Here is a 21,029-nt window from a genome sequence, read left to right on the forward strand (position 1 = left end):
AGTAACACCACTACTGAAAAAGAATACCATGGACTGCCAGAAGAACAAACCAACCTGTCATGGAAGTAGGGGCTCAAACCAAGGGCTCAAGTAGAAAGAAAATGTTTTGGGAATGCTGACAGCAACGAATGTACAAATGTACTTGACACAATGGATGGATGTGTGATTGTGATAAGTTGTACGAGCCCCCAATAAAATGATTTTAAAAAGATGTACATGACAACTGTACAGAAATAGCTTTAGATGAGAAAGATGTCTTTTGTAGACCTAGTGAGCTGCCCTCTTGTAAGGACTTTAGAATTCAGTCATCCTCAGGTCCTAAACACTGTGGGTTCCTGGGGCCAAGATATATGAGGGGCTTAAAAAAGTTATTGAAAACAACACCGCATGTCTTTCCATTCTATTTTTCCAAGAACTTTGTGAAGCCCCTATATTTCCCTATTAGATCACTTCCTGTCATTACAGCCTAGTAATGACCAGTACCCGGTGCCAGCGAGTCATCTCCAACTCACGGCAACCCCAGATGTATCAGAACATAACCAGGCACCATTGGGTTCTCAATGATGGCATTTTGGGATGTAGGTCATCGTGCATTTCTTCCGAGGTGACTCTGAGTGAACTCAGGTAGCCACTGAGTAATGTACACCACCCAATTCTCTGTCCACTTCTTTTTTCTCTCAATAGGCTGTACCCTTAGTTTCGTTCACATTTGGATCTGCCATGTTCAGTTTAGAGAAGGCTTTGTAGTTAGGGCTCAGTATCAGCAAAGTTATGCCATTGTTATCCCAGTGTGGTAATGTGCAGTCACGCGCTTCAGCTCATTTTACTGTGATGTCAACAGGCTCCACTGTAATGAATGTTTCTGTGGTGGCAGCATCTTTCTTATACCCACCTATGTGGGCATCTTCCTGCGGACCCACCCGTTCAATTTATGTTAGTTGCATCTACTGCTGAAGCATAGGTCAAACAGGCATTACATTGGGCCCTGCCATTTCCTAATATTTTAAACTTTAGTGGTATCTTTTCATACTCAGAGTTTACTAAATTGTAATCCCAGATATTCTTGGAATTGACTGTTCTTTCCTCTTTTAATAAAAAAAAGCGTACCTCAAGAACTGGTACAAACCCGAAGGGTTTGGACAGATGTGTTGCAGGGAACATAGAAGCTGCGACACAGAAGCTGAGCATGTATGCCACGGTGATTTTGCTTATGGGATAAGTGACTTTTACTGATAACTTCCGGGTAACCAAGAGCACAAGAACTCAAGAGTCCAGGACAGGGGCACAATCGGTCTTACCTCCTTACATGTCTGCACATGCTCAACAATCAGTTTGGAGCCAAGTCTCAGAGCTCTGCCTTGAATATCAGACCTAGAGAAAGGAGGCCAAGATAAAGTCACCAATACTTTGTAGACACGTGGTGAGTCTGTTATCCATGCCGACATGAATTCTGGGAACCTCTAAAGCCTACAACTCCTACTGTAGAGTTATCTACTAGCGCTTCAAGTCTGTTAGGGTTTCATGTAGGTATTTTGAGGTTCTTTCATTGGGTGTATAAATATTACAGTTACGTACTCTTTTCAATTGACCCTTTAATCATTATGTACTGTCTTCCTTTGTCTCTCATGCTGACTTCTGCTTTAAAATCTATTTAACCAGAAATTAATATTGCCACTCTTGTTCTTTCTGATTTCCCTTATTTGACATATTTTTTTCCCATTGTTAGATTTGAGACGACTTTTGCAAATTTCTACCCTCTGGTTCTTTAAATGCCTCCAGAGGCATTTGCATTCTAATTTTCTGATGCGAGCCACGGACCACATTCTATTGCTTGTGCTTAGACTATAGCTCCGAGCGGAAGCTTTGAAAGAAATGGAAGCCCTGTGTTCCTAGACCAGGACTGTGTGCATGCTCAAGGCATGACTGACATGATCATGCATAGCAGCAAGGCCACACAGAGCACATTGAGGGCATACCTTTCAGTGGAAGCCACATCCAGTGTCCAGACCAAGAACTCCTTTGGAGTTAGATGCACACAGCACTCTGTCAGGGGAAGCCACTCACTGAGGTCCATGCAATGAAGCACTTTTAGGATCTGTTTGTAGAAAGAAAGACCAAATTCTTGAAAAAAAAAAAAAACTAAACTAAACAAATCCTTATGAAAATACTGGTAGATGCTAAATAGTAACTACTTGATGGACAAGGGGGGGAGTCTATCTTTCAAAAGACTTCCACTGACTTCTTCTTTCCCCTGAATACCTCTGGGAGACCGAGGCAGGTGCAGCCATGTCAGCCTCGAGGGGTCTGCGAGCTCCACAGGCGGGTCTATTGCCTTCCTCCCACTGTGCGCTCCCCGTGCGCACTTGTGCTCACATCGCCCTGGGAGCACAGCCTGCCCTCTGGCACATCCTGGAGGCGATTTTCAATGACTTGTTTCCTAAACCTGCCCGAGTGGCTTACGCTGTCGTTAGTTCACCTCCGACACCACTACCGTTATTATCAAACGCTGTTCTTAGTGCTCTTCTGTCAGTGCATCCATGCCCAGCACTTCACAAAAAGGCTGCTTGCTCTCTGGATGCCGACTCTACTTCCCATTCCCCCTGCAGAGCCCGAGCGCAAGCTGCCTGCGTGGCCTTATGGTTCTGGTGGGCTCCCCGGGGAGCGTGAGAGTGGAGGGGAGGCTGGAACACCAGGGGCTTTACCTTGCAGAAGCATTCTGGGTGTGTTTCCTTCATAGCCATCACCAAGAATGTCTCTCCCATCCTGGGCGGCAAGGGCGGCAGTGCCTTCTCTGCTCGTCCCCGGGCTGCAGCTGAGAACCTTTCTAACAGGGCGTCCAGGGCCAATGAGCGCACCTCAGAGAAAGCAGACTCTAGCAGTTGAGAGAAGGAGATGGGGACGCCCCTGGCCTGCTCTCCAGCCTTGGCCATCATGGCCACCACAGCTGCTATGGCTAGTTTGGTGAGGCTCTGGAGGTACTGGGGCAGGCCTGGCACAGTAAAGGTGTAGGGGAACCCCGTGATCAGCTCTGATCCAGTGATGATCCCATTGACTTCCTCCCAGACGCCAAGGCTCTCCAGAACTGAAACACAAAAGCGCAAAGGAAACAAGACAATCATGTATTCAACATGGAAGAATGGTAGGCTCTGAATAAACTGGGTGAGACTATCCTATATATTTTTAATAGATTTCAAGTGATCAATGTAATAAGCAATGGGTTCACTATAAGGTTCAGATTTCTGACCCAGAGGCAATTTCTACTGAGGTCACTAAAAATTGTTTATATAGGGAGACAAAGACATCGAAAACATGTCCTGGCACTCTTCTCCGACATCCAATAAACTGAACTCAGTGACAGCTTAAATCACTGAGTCTCAGAGCGAACGAGGTCCTACAAGGACATCTAGTTCAAACGTCCTCCAGAGGCTGGATTCTCGGCAGAGCCACTCGGCCCAGAGGTTTTTGGTTGAATCTTACAATGACCTGGCGCTCATAGCCAGGCTATTCCACTGTTAGTAGATCTAATTGTTATAGTTCTTCTTGAAGTTTTCATTTTCTTACCTAATTGCTTATTTTTAGGCTCCCAATGAGAGGCCGATACTGCCGGCTAAGTACAGGGCTGGTAACTGCAAAGGGAGTGAGCGGTCGAGCCTACGCATCGCTCCCCAAGGGAGAAGGACAGAGCTACCTGCTCCCAGAGTTTCAAAACCTCTCAAACCACATGGAGTCAGTAGGACTCTGGGTCGATTTGATAGCAGTGGATAAATAATACATATTTATATTTAAAGAGGAGGGCTCTTTAGACATATGAATTAATTCAGTTCTTATGAAACATCCGAAGTTTGCACTAATTCCTTAACCAGTCTGATGTGTCTCTTCCTGACTTTGCCATTCTGCTCATCACGTTTTATCTGGAAGAACATTAGTCAGCGTCCATACAACGGTGCATTGAAATTTACATATTATGTCAACATTATTTCTCTGATCAGCCTGCACTGACAATTCTAGCAAAAAAAAAAAAATATAAATTTAGCCTAAAGGTATTTACCAGAGACATTTTAATGAGATTTCACAGTACATTTTACATTCATCATCTATTACATTACTGAACTTTAGTGACACCTAGAAAATTATCATAAATATAATAGGAATGTAAAATTAAAGGTAACCATTGGAAAAACCCAGAAATTAAAAAAATTATGTAGGTTCGTAAGAACCTATGAATTAAAAGTATAGAATAATCACATGACATATTCACATTGTTCCAAAGTGTTAGTCCCAAGGGACACAATAGCAACTCAGGCGCCAACAAGGCTATGTCCCAGGAGGCCACCATCCACCAACCGCCACTGCGGTACAACTCTGCTCGGAACTGAGACTGTGCAGCAGCAAGGGCTGCAGCAGAAGGCAGTCATGCTCACAGAGCCAGAGAGACCCCTGGCCGTCAGGCTCTCCAGCCTTTCTATCAACTCTAGTTCCAGCGTCTAAAAAGAGAACCAACTGCAGTTGAGTCCAGGCAGAGCCCTACTCTGGTCCCCTGCTGCCTCAGGACAACATGCAGTAAGAAGGGGTCTTATTGGCTGGCATTTGATGACTCAAGGATCGCTTCTTTAAAAATTGAATTAAGAAACGAAAAGAAATTGTGCAGATGATCGAGTCCTTTTCAAAGGAACCTGTTAGCTAAAACTAAAAGATTGCAGGAAGAGTGTGGTGCACTGGGTTAGAGAGCCGGGCCCCGAGACACAGCTGCTTGCTTCTTCCAAGGCCCGGGAGGGACGGCATCACCCAGAAGGCAGACAATGGGGCGCATGCTCAGAGGGACTTCATTTTGAACTTCTTGGCCCGCATTGCGGTAGAGTTCACTGCAATGGCATAAACATCTCACGAGCACAGATTAGGCACTTTGGGAGATGATTCAGAGTTAAGAGAGAAAACAAGATCTGCTGTCCAAAACATCTGAAGATTGTTGTTGGCGTGTGTCAAACGATCCCAGCTCACGGGGCTTCATGGCACAGAGCAGAGCAGCCCGCTAGGGCTTCCAAGTCTGTGATCTTCTCTCTCAGACGGCCACCAAGTCTTTTCTCTCAAACTAGGTGCGTTGACCTTGGTGAACAACCAAGTGCATCACCAAGATTCCTCGCTTTAAGACTAATGGCAGGATAAAGACGAGTACATAAGACCACCAATAATGGCAACTATAGACATTTTAAAATGCTCAGAATAGTGTCCAAATGTAAACACTGACATTTGTATTGATGATGTGCAGCACTATTATGTTCTTCTAAAACAGGATCTACTTAGTATTTAATGTAGCACCAGTGGATTGTAAATAGCTGCCAACTCAAACCCACCCAGCAGCGCTCCAGTGGCCATCTGTTTCTGGAACATTCGTAGCTCACAAAGTTCTGTCACACAGGGGTGTGTGGGGTGTCCTGCTTGGGGCGTTGCTGGTCCACAGTGACTAACAGCAACATAGCTCTGTGCTAGGAATAAAACCAACCCTTTTAGAATGGACTCTTGTTGAGTATCGTCCTCAGTACTTCACGGGTATTAAGTGATCTACTGAGGCAGGGCTGCTATGATCATTCCCATTTCACAGATGAGAAAACAGAGAAGTCACCTTGCCCACGGTCCCCAGGGAGATTTGACCGGGAAAACCGAGTAGGGAAGAATGGTCTGAGGAATGACCCAAGTCAATGCAAGGACCTTGCTGTTCTCCTGAGAGGAGTCACGTGGGGATGCAATCACCACAGGTCCCAAGGCTGCCTGGGAGAGAGAAGGGCCAATTCCCCAGGGCGAATGAGGAGCGAGTGGACACGGGGCCCCGCCAACAGGTTCCTAGAATCAATGTGCCCACAGGAGAGGCCGGGGCAGGGCCACCTGGTTGAAAAGCACCAGATGCTAGTCATGTGGCCACTTTCTCCAAACTACTGCTTAGAAAGAACACTCTGTCTACAGGGGTGCTGAGCCAGACTCTCCTGGAGCAGTCTCTCGCATCACACGGAGGGCGGCCAGACTACCAACCGTGACCCCTGTGCTCTGCTTCTGGGGTGCCCCCTCCTGTGGGTGAGAAGGTGCACTTCTAACAAGTTCACAGATGCTTCTGCCCACCTAGGAATGTGCAAGCGGGCAGCGGTTGATTGCAGTTGCTGTCCAGTCGATTTTGACCTACTGCAACACCACTCATGCAGCAAGCGTGGCCATCTACCATCTTCAAGACTATGAGCTCTTGGAAGCAGGTGACCAGGTCTTACTTCTGGGGTACCCCTGGGAGGCTTGAACCACCCACCTTTCCATTAGTCATCCAGCTTAACACCCAGGGTTCTCTAAGCAGCTTCAATGGCTAACAAAGAAATATGACCATCCTCGCTGTCAGGCAGGCATGGCCTGCCAATCACCAGGCTGACAGTTCAAACCCAGCCACTCAAGGAGAGAAAGCAAAGATTATTCGTGTCTGTCAAGATCCACAGTTTGGGGGACCCTCAGTAGGGCCGCTATGAGTCAGGATCTACTTGATGGCAGTTGGCTTGGCCTGGCCGGTACAGTGGTCCTCAGGCCAGGATGGGTGTGAAATTCTTCTGAAGAGTTTTAGGAAAACAGTCACGTCAGAGCACTGGAGTGCATCCCTGAGGCGAGGGACCTTCAGAAAGTCCAAGGAAAAGAATGGAGTGAAAAGAGAATGGAACTTCCCTACCAACTTTCCAAAACTCCCTCGTGTGTTTCAAAAGCGATCCCTGCGGTCTAACGGTCTGCTGCTGCTCTCCAGCGGCTCTCTACCCTGCGTTTGCCTCCCTAGCCCGCTCTCTAGCCTGCGTATGGTTCTCTAGCCCGCGTGTGGCCGAGATCTTCAAACAGTGCTCATCTCCTCCAGCCTGTGTCTAGATCAAAGTGGGGGCCTTTATTTTCGTTTCTACGAGTGCTTTTGTCTACAAGTTCAGGGGAGTCCTTGGATGGAGTTCCTCTACGTTCTTTCGAGTTTGATGCATTCTAAACCTTTGCTCTTCCACCTGAAGCCTGGATCTTGATTACCCCAGGTGTCCTCCCATCCTCCTTCTGTCCTGTCTTTCCGGTACAGCCAAGTGTCCCAGTGAAAGCATCAGGTCGCTGTCTTACTGGGTCTATCTTGCTTTCTTAAATTACAGCTCAGCAAATGGAAGGAAAATGCTTTCTACCACCTGCTGCAAAGATAATTCCTAAACTGGGAACTCATGGACCAATAAAACATCAAAAACTAGTGTATGCTGCCAACTGTATTTCACAAATCCACTATCGTTGCATAGGTGTCATGGTGAAGGACCAGTCCTTAAATGAAACGGCACTGCAGAACAGCTTTGAAGAATCTGAAGAAAGCTTCCTGAGGCTGGTCCGGTTGGATAGCAGTACTGGGGTCAACAGATCGTGCGTACAAAGGCCCCAGGGAGTCTCAGAGCCCTCTCGAGTAGACCAACAGATTGTCTGGGCCAAGCAGCACAGGACCCTCCCTCTGGCCATCTCAGATGTGTTCTCTCTGCAGCTCTCAGTACTGGGACAGGTGGCAGGCCTCAGCAATGGTCGCTCAAGTGAACTTCAGATCTCTGAGCTGGCAGCCCCGTAGCAGGGGCCCTGAGCAGTACAGAAGGCTGAATGCTTGGACACGGGCAGAGGTCCCAACCTGCCCAGAGGGTCCTCAGAAGACAAGTCTGATGGTCTGCTTCCAGTGAAAACTCTAGGGCGTGGTTCTCTAGAAGCCCCTGGGCAAGGGGCTTCAGAAGATGGAATCAAGTAAACGCTCTCTGACCACAACGCCCCCTCACTAACCGAGGCAAAGTGCAAACTTCAACCCGGCTGCTGACAGAGGACTTAAAGCACCGTATTGTGAGTGAGGACGGTGTCCCACTCAGCATGTCCCGTTGTATTTTATTCCTCAGGGACGCCTGTCTCCTTCCTGGGGGAGAACACAACCCCAAGGGCAGGCCCAATGTCACGCATCTTTGATCTTCTGAGCTATTCATTTTGTTAAAACGTCATTTGAAACTCCCCCGCCCCCAATCAATATAATCTTGAAATATGCATGTTGATCTTGATAGCTTTACCAAAGGCATTCTGGAAAAAAACTGTGGATGATATCATTACCACATAATTATGGATAGAGTGGAGTTATGCCATAAAAGCATTTAATTTAAGTGAACTTAACTCTAAGTACTCAGCACACAGAGAGATATTGGAAAATAACAATTAAATGAGAGAGGACAGTTTCACCTGACATTCCAACCGCGGAGCGTATGTGCCGGCAAGGTGACTATCGTGCTCACTCAGACCTCAACCCAGGGCTCACTGGTATCAGGTCAAGTTTGCCAAGCAGCCCTGGAGGGCAGAGCACAACTGGTCACTGGGTTTCTGATCTTTATGAAGGCAGACTCACACACCTTTCTCCCATGGAGTGGGTTCGAACTGCTGATCTTTTTGTCAGGTTAGCTGCCCAGCACTTTGACTAGTGCTCCACCAGGGCTCCGCCCTCAGGTCTGTGATTCTCCAGTTAGAGTGCTCGCCCGTTTCTGATTCCGTAGGTCTAGGGTAGGGCCTGAGAACCTGCATTGCTAACGACTTCCCATGCGATGCTGATGCGGCTCGTCCAGAGACCACACTGTGAGAATCACTGCCACAGACCATCTGAGATCATCCGTGCCTCTCACGGTGTAAACATCTTGCCGCACTGAATGTGTATAATTCTAGTGTTTAAAGGTATTTGTTTTGTATACCATGGCCTCTAATCATAAGCCAAGGCCTTCATCTTGTGCTCATCCCAAGAGCCCCCGAATATTATACAGTTCCTAGCCTTCATTGTTACGACACTAATCAAAAGAACCGGATAGCCTTGTGCCGCTCTGGCCAAAACGAGCGGGGGAAAGAGAGGAGAAGCGCCAGGCGCGGAATGACAGCATTTTCTGGGGCCAGGCTAACGTGGTGGCAGCAGAGGCAAGAACCTCAGCAGTCACACCAAATCGGATCTACTACTTAGCGCCAATCAGCATCCGCAAAGGGGCAGTACGCTCCTCGGGACTGAGAAGCCAGCCAGCCAGAGAAAAATGGTTTCCCTGCTAGGGAATACATCTCTTCTTGGGGCTATTACAAAGGTGACAAAGACATTGGCAGATCACTACAGAGGGTCACCTACTGCAGAACCACAGCAAGGGGGCTCTTTGCTCTGTCTGACTTGTCTGCGCTGTTCCATCTGCCCCAAAGGAAAGAACCAACCGACAAACGAGCCTCTGACTTTTCATACATGGGCCCAAACCAAATGAGGCTGGTTGCTCCCCGCGTGTCAGAATGACTGTACTCCTGGGAGTTTCCAAAGGCTCGTTTGTCAGAAGTCGATCAGCAGGCTTTATTTCTAAGGCCTTTAGCCTTTTGGTGAAAAGCCAATCATGTTAACCGTTTGCACCACGCAGGGAGCCGGAGGCCCTGAACTCCATGACACCACGCGGCCAAGGAGCATTTGCAGACATAAGTGTTCCAAAGGGCCTTTTTGTTTTCTCCTCTCTACTCAGCACCCACTAACCCAAACACTCACTGCCCCAGAGTCCATTCAGATTCACGAGGACCCTACAAGGCGGAGCAGAACTGCTCTGTGGGGTTTCCGAGACCATCAATCTCTGTGGGCACAGACAGCTTCATCCTTCACCATCGGAGGGGCTGGTGGGTTTGAACTGCTGTCCAATGGGAAGCGCACAGCCCGACAGAGGCTCTCCTGCCTCTCTCTCCTGGAAAATAAGCAGCAGAGAAGCAGACGCTGCCTTCCTTCTGTTTCAGAGAACTGGAGCTCTGGTCAGAGATCTGTAGTCAGATCCAACAAAGGTTCTTATCTGGGACTACCATTGATAAGATGGTTCTAAAAATAATCACAGATGATAATTTGTACACTCTGTGAATCTTAAATGTCCTGTTATGCAATTTCTCAGTAAAAAAATATTTGGAGAAAAAAGGAAACCATAAGAACAACAACAGAAAAAAAACCAACTGATTCAGTAAGTCTTGGCCTCTCCTTATCGAAGGGAAATTCCATTCTTTTATTTAATCCTCTGCCCCTCCCAGTAAACTGCAATCCTGACCCCAGGGGCCCCCAGTGACAAACACGAAGCCTGATGGCATGGAGTGGTGCGGAGGCTAATTTGGGGCCTGAGAAGAAACCCTCAATCTGTGTGGGTTGTTTACTTCTTGCCTAGTTTCTTTTCTAGGCTGTTGAACCCTCTTCAACCCTTGCTTACCCAGGCGTGCCCCCCACCCCCTAGACACACATCCCTCTGAAAACACTCCCTCTTTCTCTTCCCGCCCAGCCTATTCTCAAGCACATGATTTTTCAAGCGCATGACTGCTTATCTGTGCAGAGGGAGGAAGGAGGGTGCACTTTGGAGAGTGTTTTTTGAAGACTATCTTGTCAAGCCATAAAATAAACACACAGCTCCTCTGCTGGGGAGACAGTGAGTCAGAAGGCGCCCAACCAAGACTGTGAGGAGGTGAAAAATGAGCTCATCGAACTGGGGTGGGGGGACCAATATCTTTGCTTCTGCTTCTCGCCTCCACCCACCATCCCATCCCTGCCTTTGCCCAACACAGCGAGGAAGTCAGGAAATACTTGTGGATAAGCACATGACAACTGAAAGACACACACATGAAATTATTTCTGAACACAGCCTGGTTCTTGTTCTTTGTCAGTGAATTGCTTCAGAGATGACGGCAGAGACATCAGAAATCTCAGGGCTCCCTCTGTATCATGACAAGCGTTATCCACAAAGTACTGTACCCGGACTTCTCCCTCAGGCAAGGGGACACCGTGTCCCATGCCCAATTACTTTGGGCATCCACAGCTGGTGGGGAGACTGCCTTCAGGAACTCCTTTTCCTTTTGGTGCTGCGGGTGAGGGCTTGGGCAGCTGACCGTAGGGCTGGCAGCTCAACCTTTTCAGCTGCGTCCTGGGAGACAGCTGGCCCTGCAAAATGGACAGTGTCAGAGACCCAGCCCAGGGTCAGTGAGAGTCAGGAGGAACTCCAAGGATGTGTGCTCATTATGGTTTATTTTGGGGTTTTCCATGCATCCACCTCGGCCACTTGCCAGCGTCTCAGTTTTCAGTTCTGGAAGCCTCTTGGGTGCTAGGGTTTGTACCCTAAGGAAGAGCATTTCAGACGGAAGGGTTCCCCGAAGCATTAAAAGGGATCAACACTAGCCATGGGCGGTGCTCCAGGGTGTAGTTTATAACCAGCGGAAGTGAACAGAAGCTCCTAGGGCCGGGAATGCTCCTATTTCATGTGGCGTCCAGCCCACGATGGATGGTGGCATTAGGTAAATAGCAAATGGAGCTGAGTCTGGGAGCAAATCTACTCAGGCGTGGGGCGGCCAGCAGGAGCTCTGCAGGCTACCTGGCTGCAGTGACCACGCAGCTCTTGCCTCCTGCTGTGAACTTTGGACAGGGAGGGCTGTTTCCCCTTCAACGCTGGAGTTGTTTTGCTTTTGATGGGACTTCTCAAGGCGCTTTCACAACTGTTTTTAGGTGACCTTCACCCCAATCTTCCAAGGGTACTATCCCCACATTACATCGGAGGAACAGAGAGATTTCAAAACAAGGTGATAAAGGTAATTTCTGTTTTTACCCAGGAAGGATTAACTGCTACAGGAGCTGCCTTTTCACTGTAAACAACCAGAAAACGGAACAAAATGTATGAAAAGATTGTTTTTAAACACTGCACCTGGGCAGTGCAGGGCTGTGATCTCCGAGAGGAGAGAAGCACACTGGGAGAGTCACACAATAGTCAAAGTGGCAGGTTCAAACCCTGCTACAGAGAGAGGGGACCAACCAGAGCCCATCTGTCTAGAGGAGTTCAAAAGACAGGTCAGCTTGGGAAGGCTGTCACACAAGCACACATTTACTGCCATCAAGTCGATGCCGGCTCAGAATGAGTGACCCTATCACACTGGGTGGAACTGCCCTGCTGCCCATGGGAATTCCCAAGACTGTAACTCGGTGGGAGTGAATAGCCCCACCTTTTTCCTAGAGTGGCTGGTGGTTTTGAACTGCCTACCTTTCAGATTGCAGCCCACCAGGGCTCCTTGGGGAAGTCTATAGCACTGGAATTTATTGAGGCAGAATACCAGTGAGTAGAAATATGTACACAGAGAGAAAGCGAGGTGGAGAGCGCTTGAGTCTTGGCTATGTATGTATGGGGGTGAAACACCAGGAGGGTGTGGGGAAAAACCAAAAGACGGTGGGCAGAGCCACCCTGAAATTCAGAGTTCCCATTCCCACCAGCCAGAGTGGAGAGAGCATATAGGTCATGCTACAAGAGTATCACAGTAAGATTATCAACAGAAACAATACAGACAAACTTAGGGGTTCTACTACAGGACCTCAATACACTATCACATATAACTCAAAACGAAAGAAATGGAAGACAGCCCAACTAGAAGCGCGAGACTGCCTACGTGTAGGCATAGACACGACACTATGTGCATCAAAATATTTTACCCCAAGAGTGACAAATGAACCCACACATGGGGAAAATCTCTAAAATGTAGAGATCATCCACACTTCAACATTAATTTTTAAAGATTACACGTAATTAAAATATGAGCACAAGACATGCAGACACTTCACCAAAGAAGACATTCAGGTGGCCAACCAACAAACATACAAAGAGAGCCCCCCAACCATTAGCCTCTGGAGCAGTGGTTCTCAACCTTCCTCACGCCACGCCCCTTTATTCAGCTCCTCCTGTTGTGCTGATCCCCCCAACCAGAACATTGTCTTTGTTGCCACGACATAACTGTAACTGTGCTACTGTTATGAATCGTCATGTAAATATCTGATATGCAGGATATGCTTTCACTGTTACAAACTGAACATAATTAAAGCATAGTGGCTAATCACAAAACAAAAAGTAACTATATATTGTGAAATATTTATGCGTTTTCCGATGAAAGGGTCATTTGGCTCCTAAAGGGGTCGCGACCCACAGGTAGGGAACCGCTGCTCTAGAGCTATCTTAATCCCCCAAAAATGATGAGCAATCTCATCCCAGCCTTAGCATCCAAGTTAAAAAAGAAAGAAAAAACCCCAGCAAATCCAAAGGTATAGCATCTGGGGTCTTAAAGGCTTGAAGGTAAACAAGTGGCCATCTAGCTCAGAAGCAACAAAACCCACATGGAAGAAGCACACCAGTCTGTGGGATCAGGAGGTGTTGAAGGGATCAGGTATCAGGCAGCATTAAACACAAAAAATTATATCATAGTGAATGAAGGGGTGTGCTGAGTGGAGACCCAAAGCCCACTTGTAGGCCAATGGACATCCCCTTACAAAAGGGTTTTGGGGAGGAGACAAGCCAGTCAGGGTGCAATGTAGTAACGATGAAACATACAACTTTCCTCTAGTTCCTAAACGCTTCCTCCTCCCCCACTATCGTGATCCCAATTCTACCTTACAAATACATGGCTATGGCTAGACCAGAGGATGTACACTGGGACAGATAGGAACTGGAAACACAGGTAATCCAGGGCGGATAATCCCTTCAGGGCCAGGGGTGTGAGTAGCAATACTGGGAGGGTAGAGAGAGGTGGGGTTGGAAAGAGGGAACCGATTACAAGGATCTACATGTGACCTCCTCCCTGGGGGATGGACAACAGAAAAGGGGGTGAAGGGAGACGTCGGACAGGGCAAGATATGACAAAATAATAATTTATAAATTATCAAGGGTTCATGAGGGAGAGGGGAGGGGGGGGAATATGGAGCGGATGCCAGGTGCTTACGTGGAGAGCAAATGTTTTGAGAATGATGAAGGTAACAAATGTACAAATGTGCTTTACACAATTGATGTATGTATAGATTTGATAAGAGTTAGAGTTGTATAGGGCCCCAATAAAATGATTAAAAAGATAATCCATAGATTTTCCATCGGTTGATGTTTAGAAGGAGATCCCAGGTCTTTTTCCTCAGCCGTCTTCATTTAGAAGCTCCCACAAGCAAATGTTTTGAGAATGATGAGGGCAATGAATGTACAAATGTGCTTTACACAATTGATGTATGTACGGATTGTGATGAGAGTTGTATGAGCCCCAAATAAAACGATTATTAAAACAACAACAACAACCAGCAAATGCTGGCGAGGGTGCAGAGAAATTGGGTCCCCCAACCCGGCTGGCGAGACTAGAAAATGGTGCATCCACTGTGGAAAATGGTAGCCCTTCCTTAAAAAGGTGGAAATAGCCATAATATATTACCCTGCCATCCCTATATTTGATCTGGAGCCAAGAGAAAACGAGCAGAGGCACAGAACGCCGCATACCCAGAGGTATCGCGGCGCTAGTCACAGCAGCCAAGGGAAGGGGGGCGAAAGGCTCACCAGCAAGAGAATGGACACACGCTGCACAGGCACATGCGAGAATACTGTGCAGCACTAAGGAACGAGGATGGGCCTCAGAACATCGGTGAATCTGGAGGCCGTTATGCTGAGTGAATGTAATTACAGAAGGCCAACTCTTGTATGAGACCACTACTGTAAAAAGTCAGGAGTGGGTTTAAAATACTCAAGGATGGTTACGGGGTTAGTAGGGGAAGAGAGGGTGAATTACTGGCTAGAGGCAGACACGTGTTTAACTTTGGGTGAAGGGGAAGGCAACACACACTACATGGGAGGTCAGCAAAAAGATGGAGGCAGGGAAAGGCCCCTGGAGGAGTGCCAGAGTTCAAGGCTACAGAAGCAAATCCTGCTGTGTACACAGGCAGCTAATACTGGTGCTGTACAAGTAGACAAGCACTCAGGCTAACTGAGCGGGGGATGGAGAGTGGGTCTATGCCCACAAATAGAGACAGGCTCGACACCAGATTTTTGCACATATGTGTTTACCTTTCCTGAAAACATACCTATAAATGTAGTGGAGCACACAGGGGAAAGTTATGAACACTTCTTAGACAAAATCAAAGACCTTCCGGGAATGTGTCACCGAGTCTGGGGATTCGAGATCCCTATAGTCTTGGGGAGACACAAGGTCAATGAGCATAACCGTCTACCAAGGTAATGTTGTATATCCTATTTTGTGAGTAGTGCCTGGGGCCTTAAAAGCTTGTGAGCAGCAATCTAAAGGGACAATAATAGTTTTTTTCCTGTCTGTGAAAATTGAAGACACATGGAAACAATCAGTCTATCAGTCTCCACAAGAACGAGATGTTGCCCGGCTATTGCTACTAACCGCCCTGAAAGGGATCCCAGTAGAAGATGCTGGGTAAGGGGTAGGAACAATGCAAAATACAACTAAAAAATCCTAAGGGAGACAAGAGAGACCGATGGAGACTGGTGGAAGCACCAGGACTACGGCCCTTAGTCACCTTTTGGGTATGAAAATAGACTCGCTACCATGGCTCCATTTTCAGCCAGGCAGTGAACGGGTCGCTGGAGTTGGGCTGATTGGAATGATAGCCATTTGGGATTGGTAAGGGAAGCATTTTCGTTTGGAGGGGCTACGAGAGTTGGAGGTGAAACATGGAATGGGTGGTGTTGCTTTGTGGGATTATAGTCAGTGACTTACTTTGTTTCTAAATGGAAATATAATCTACTCTGTGGACCTTCACTTAATGCACAATAAAAAGAAAGTAAAAGATAGTGATGCAAATTGAACATGAGGAGGAGAGAGGCTGAAGACATAAGAAAGCAAATGAAACTTGTAGAGGCAAACAACCCAATATCTCAGATGAAACACCACCAGCAGAATTGGCAGGTTAGACAATGCACAAGAAAGGACTAGTGAATTTAGGGACAAAAATAGAAACTATCATAAAAGGAAAGGCAGAATAAAAGACTAAACCAGAGCGTCAGTGACGTGTTCTGGAAGACAACTTCCAGTGACTAATGCAAGTGGAATCCCCAAAAGAGAACAAAGAAGAAGGAACGGAGAAACATCGCACAAATGATGCTGCTGAGACAGTTGGATAGGCTATGTTTAAAAGTGAACTTTTCCCTAATCTTATGATATACACAAAGATTAACTAGAAGTGGATCATAGACCTAAATGTAAAATTGAAAGCTATCAAACTTCTAGAAGAAAACATCAGAGAACACCTTCAAGTCCTTGAGAAAGGGCTAAGATTTCTTAGTTCAAACCTCTTGCTTTTGAGGTTGCCCAATCACAGACAACCAAGTATTTGACACTTTTATACTTTGTAGCTATTCAGATATGTCTTAGAGTTGCAGATATAATTCTGCCACAGTCGTGAGCGCTACTGCTGGTGTCTGCCTCCTTCTTTTCTTACATGATTCAGTCACTTATGTTTTTCATACGGATAAGTGAATATCCCATGTATTTTAGAGTAAAAAAGCTTTTCCATATATGAATACTCTCCTATGTCAACGGTAAGTGTTCTACAGTTGATGGTGGTGAGGACTGCACAACTCTTTTTAAAATATTCAAACCACTGAATATGTGGTATTTGAATTATATGTCAATAAAACTGTCAAAAAGATGAAAGTTTCTACTCTGTAAAAGTCACTTAAGACAATGAAAGGACAAGAAACAGGTAGAAAAATATTTGCAAGATACTTATCTCTATAAGGAAATTGTATCCACAATAAAGAATTCTAAGGCAGATTTATTTTACTGTAAAAGATCTGAGTACATATTGTACCAACAAAATATACTCATAACAGATGGAAATAAAGCATGTGAAAAGAACTCAAAATAGTTCATCATTAGAGATATACAAAATAGAGTCACAATGGCACAACTGAACTACGAGTTGCTGAAATTAGCAAGGTGAACCATACCAAGTCTAGGCAAGGATGTGGCGCAATGGAACTCTCAGACATTGCAGGGGAGACTGCTAACTGGGCTGCTGCTGCGAGGGGCTGACAAGAAGGTTCTGCCTCTTAGCTAAGCTACGTAAGCGGAAGGAAACTCTGCCCTGTTCTAGTCGGTCCTCGTCGCTGTTCGGTGGGAGTTCACTGGTCCAGCTTGATGAGGGGCTTCCCCTGGTCGACCACTCTACCAGGGAGCGGTCCCTCCTGACGACATGTCTCAGGTACACGAGACGAAGTCTCATTGAACTTGTTTCCAAAGAACAGTCTGGCGGTTACTTCCTCCAAGATAGACTTAAAAAAATTCTTTTCTGTCAGTTATGGTCACTTTAATATTCTTCACCAACACGATAATTCAAAGGCATCATTTCTTCTTCAATTTTATTACTTGTCCAGCTGTCACATGGCTATGATGTGACTACAAATACCCGAGCTTCGGTCAGGTGCGCCTGAGCTCACAAAATGACATCTTTAACACTCTAAGGAGGGCTTGTGCACCAAACTTGCCTACATGAAACTTGATCTCTTGACTGCTACACTTCAATGCACATTAATTAAAATCCCTAACAACTTCAATTTTTCCTCCATTTGCCATGACGTTGTCTCCTGCTGCAGTTGTGAGGATCTAGGTTTTGTGTCCCCGAGCTGTAATTCATGCGGAAGGGCGCAGCCTTGATCGTCCTCAGCAAGGCTTCGAGTCCTCCTGGCTTGTGGCATGCAAGGCGGTGTCGCCTGCATAACGCAGGTTAATAATTCTTTCAACCTTAATGCCGAATTCTTCTTCACACGCTCAAGCTGCTCAGATGCTTGGCACACAGATTGAGTAAGTACAGAGAAAGGCTACATCTCTGGCTATCCTGATTGTGAACTAGGCAGTTCTGTTTGCAGGTTCCCAGGAGCACTGTATTAGGCTGGCTTTTCAAGAGAGAAAAAAAACTAGTGACGCACATGTACATAAGAAATAGCTTTATATCAAGGAACTGACCCAGACCAGTCCAACTCAAGTTCATGGTTAAAATGGTAGATGAAGGCCCCGCCAGATGTACACAGCTGCCAGCTGCTGAAGCAGTAAGGCAAAGAAGAAGTTGGGAGATGATAGGCAAGTGGTGGCAACCTCAGGGAGCCAATGATGCCAGGAACATGGCAGGGCACTGTCAGCTCCCATGGTTTGCAGGTCTCATGGGCCACCAGCCCCAGAAGCCAGACGTAGAATCCACACCGGCAAGGAGGTCAGGGGTAACGGAGTACGGCCAGTCTCCACAGAGCTCTTATAAATAGGCCACACTCCCGAGGAGATATCATTGGGCTGTGTCCTGATTGAAAGGCTGAAGTCCACCCACACCTTCCCACAAGGATAGCAAGCTGACACTACAGCCGAATCATCCCAAGCATAATGAAGTGTCTGGAATTCTCAGTCTTCAAAGTGTTATCCATAGTTGACTGTCTCTGAACAGCCAATAACAAGAAACCATCTTTCTGATACGCTCTGCGTTCAGCAAAGATCCATATGACATAGGCAATGAGATTCCTCTTCTGCATCTGCCTTGGATTTCTGGCAGTTCCATGTTGATGTACTACTGCAGTCACTTTTAAACTATCTTTGGCAACATTTTATTTGCGTGTGCTATTAATGATGTTGTTCAATATTTTCCACATTCTGTTGAATCGATTTTCTTTGAGCTGGTCAAATACAGATCTTTTCCCGGTGGCTAGCCAGATAGCCATCCTCCAAGTTTCTTGGCACACTTCCAGTGCTGCACAACTATTTTGGGAAACATTTCAATGGTATTCTGTCAATTCCTGGATCCTCATTCTTTATGAGTGTCCTCAGTTCAGCTTGATTTTTTCCCTTCAATAACATCGGTTCTTAATCATATGGTTGAATGCCGAACAATTCTTTTTGGTACAATGAATGTGTGTTTCCAACTTTCACATTCCAATCACCAGTAATTATCAGTGCATCTTGACTGCATGTTTGATCACTTTCAGACAGAAGGAGTTGATAGAATTTTTCCATGTCTCCATCACTGACTGCTTTAGTGGTTGGTGCAGAGATTCAAACAGTGGTCCTAGTAACTGGTGTTCCTTGTAGGCTTATAGATAGCATCTTATCACATACTGCACTGAACTTCCAGACAGACCTTGAAATGTTCTTTTTGATGATGGCTGCGAGGCCGTTTCTCTTGACTTTGTCATTCTCCGCCAAGGACACCATGATGGTCAGGTTCGAGATGACTCCTGGCGGTCCATTTCAGCACATTGCTGTCACGAGGTGCTGTCGGGTCGGTTCGGATTCATAATTACTCTTGTACAACAGAACAAAACATGCAAGCCACCACAGTGTGACAAAGCAACAGGAGAAGGGGGAGAAAAGTGGTTCAGTCTTTTTGAAAAACACTGAGGCAGTTCCTTTTAGAAAAGATTTCACTATTTATTCTCTTAAAATATTAAGCAATACTTTGCATATGACCCTCAAATCTCCTTCCTAGGTATTTACTCAAGAACAGGAAAATAGAAGACCATACCAAGACTTGTATCTGACTGTTCACATCCACATTCTTCCCCAGAGAGCTAATTCCAATGTCCGTCCGCTGGGGAATGAGTATCAATAAACTGGATTTACAAGGGAGCACGGTGCTGTGGTTAGTCGTTCCAGAATCAGCTACAAGTCGTGGCGGCCCTATGTACAGCAGTTGGAAATGCTGCCACCCCCAACAATAAGAAGTCAGAGAACTCACACTGCATTTAGAGAAGAAAGGCAAAATCAGTAAATGTCTAACAGGCACAGCAAAGGCATTTGATTAAAAATGAACACGCCGGAGGGGGAAAACCACCAACAAACAGAACATTGAAGGGGACATCCTCAGCCCAATGACGTCCATCTACCCGAAACCCACAGCCGATGTCACACTGGTGAGAGACAGAAAGCCTTCCTCTCTACAAGGAAGAACAGGGATGTCTGGTCTTGCCACATCCATTCAACGTTACACGGAAGGTTCTGAGCAATTAGGCAGAAGAAAGAAAATGCATCCAGATTGAAAAAGCAGCAGTAAAATTCTCCATCCCCCCACCCCCCGACACCTTTCTTATTTATGTAAAGAAAATACACACTGCCTGAGGGGCCAGCCAGCCCCATTACCAACTAAGTGGACAGCCCGTCACCACCCCACCCCAGAAGAATTCATCTCAAAGGACAGCACTGAAGCTACAGCTCAAGGAGAGGGATGCGTCTGATCAGAGCACACAGGAGCAAACGAGGGGGGAGGTAAAAAAGGGGGAAATATCCTGGCCCACCAAGCCCCGAGGACAATATTCCTGCTCAGAGCAGCCAATGCACAAAGAGGACCTTAGGGCCAGCCCTACCATGGGACACGACGTCCCTCACTGACCCATAGTGCCAAGGGGGACAGCACTGGAGACACAGTGCGGGAATTGTGCCCGCCCTGACCCCACTACACTGAGGTGAGATGCTGGGGGCGTGCCGCAGAGCAGCAAGGGGAGCAGAGCAATGAAGTCCCCAGGGAATACCAAAAACAGACTGTGGGGCCAGGGCATGGTGCCCCATCAGACTCAATGGGAAAACACTCACTTAAAGGACAACAAATAGACCTTGAACTATTTATAGGCTTTTCTTTTTTGTTGTTGTTGTTGTAGTTATTGTTTTATTTTCTATTGTGCTTTGTTGTGCTCAGTCTTGTATTTGTGCATATTGTTGTCGCTGCATGTCTATCTGGGATGGGATAGGTGGAATAAACAAGCCGGAAGAGAGAACAATGGGACAGCAGTTCTGGGGGGGTATGGGAGAGGGGGCAGCGGGGGAAAGGAAGTGGGTGTTAACAAACCCAGGACAAGGGAATAACAAGTGACCAAAAATCGATGGCGAGGAAGTTGTAGGAGGTCTGGTGTGGCTTGATCAAGGGAATGTAACTGAGAGGAATTACTGAAACCCAAATGATGGCTGAACATGATAGTGGGACAAGAGGAAAGTAAAAGGAAATAGAGGAAAGAACTAGGAGGCAAAGGGCATGTATAGAAGTCTAAATATAGGCATGTACATATGTAAATATATGTATATACGACAATGGGGAAATAGATCTATGTACATATATTTATAGGTTTAGTATTAAGGTAGCAGATGGACATTCGGCCTCTACTCAAATATTCCCTCAACACAAGAATACTTTGTTCTAATAATCTGGCACTCTGAGTGCTCACCTT

The 21,029-nt window shown here is 46.5% G+C and overlaps 1 protein-coding gene across 3 annotated transcripts in view; it reads right to left on the reverse strand.

Moving 5' to 3' along the window:
- The window catches only part of THADA (THADA armadillo repeat containing), a 385,109-nt gene that overhangs the window by 67,384 nt on the left and 296,696 nt on the right, over positions 1-21,029 (reverse strand). For all 3 annotated transcript variants that reach the window (XM_075535368.1, XM_075535369.1, XM_075535367.1), the window contains exons 32-34: positions 2,703-3,082; positions 1,977-2,095; positions 1,299-1,371 (exon numbers count right to left, since the gene is read on the reverse strand). In XM_075535368.1, the coding sequence (XP_075391483.1) occupies positions 1,299-1,371; positions 1,977-2,095; positions 2,703-3,082 (572 nt within the window). The remainder of the gene's footprint in view (positions 1-1,298; positions 1,372-1,976; positions 2,096-2,702; positions 3,083-21,029) is intronic.

This window comes from Tenrec ecaudatus, chromosome 17, assembly GCF_050624435.1.
Source record: "Tenrec ecaudatus isolate mTenEca1 chromosome 17, mTenEca1.hap1, whole genome shotgun sequence".
Classification (NCBI taxonomy): Eukaryota; Metazoa; Chordata; class Mammalia; order Afrosoricida; family Tenrecidae; genus Tenrec; species Tenrec ecaudatus.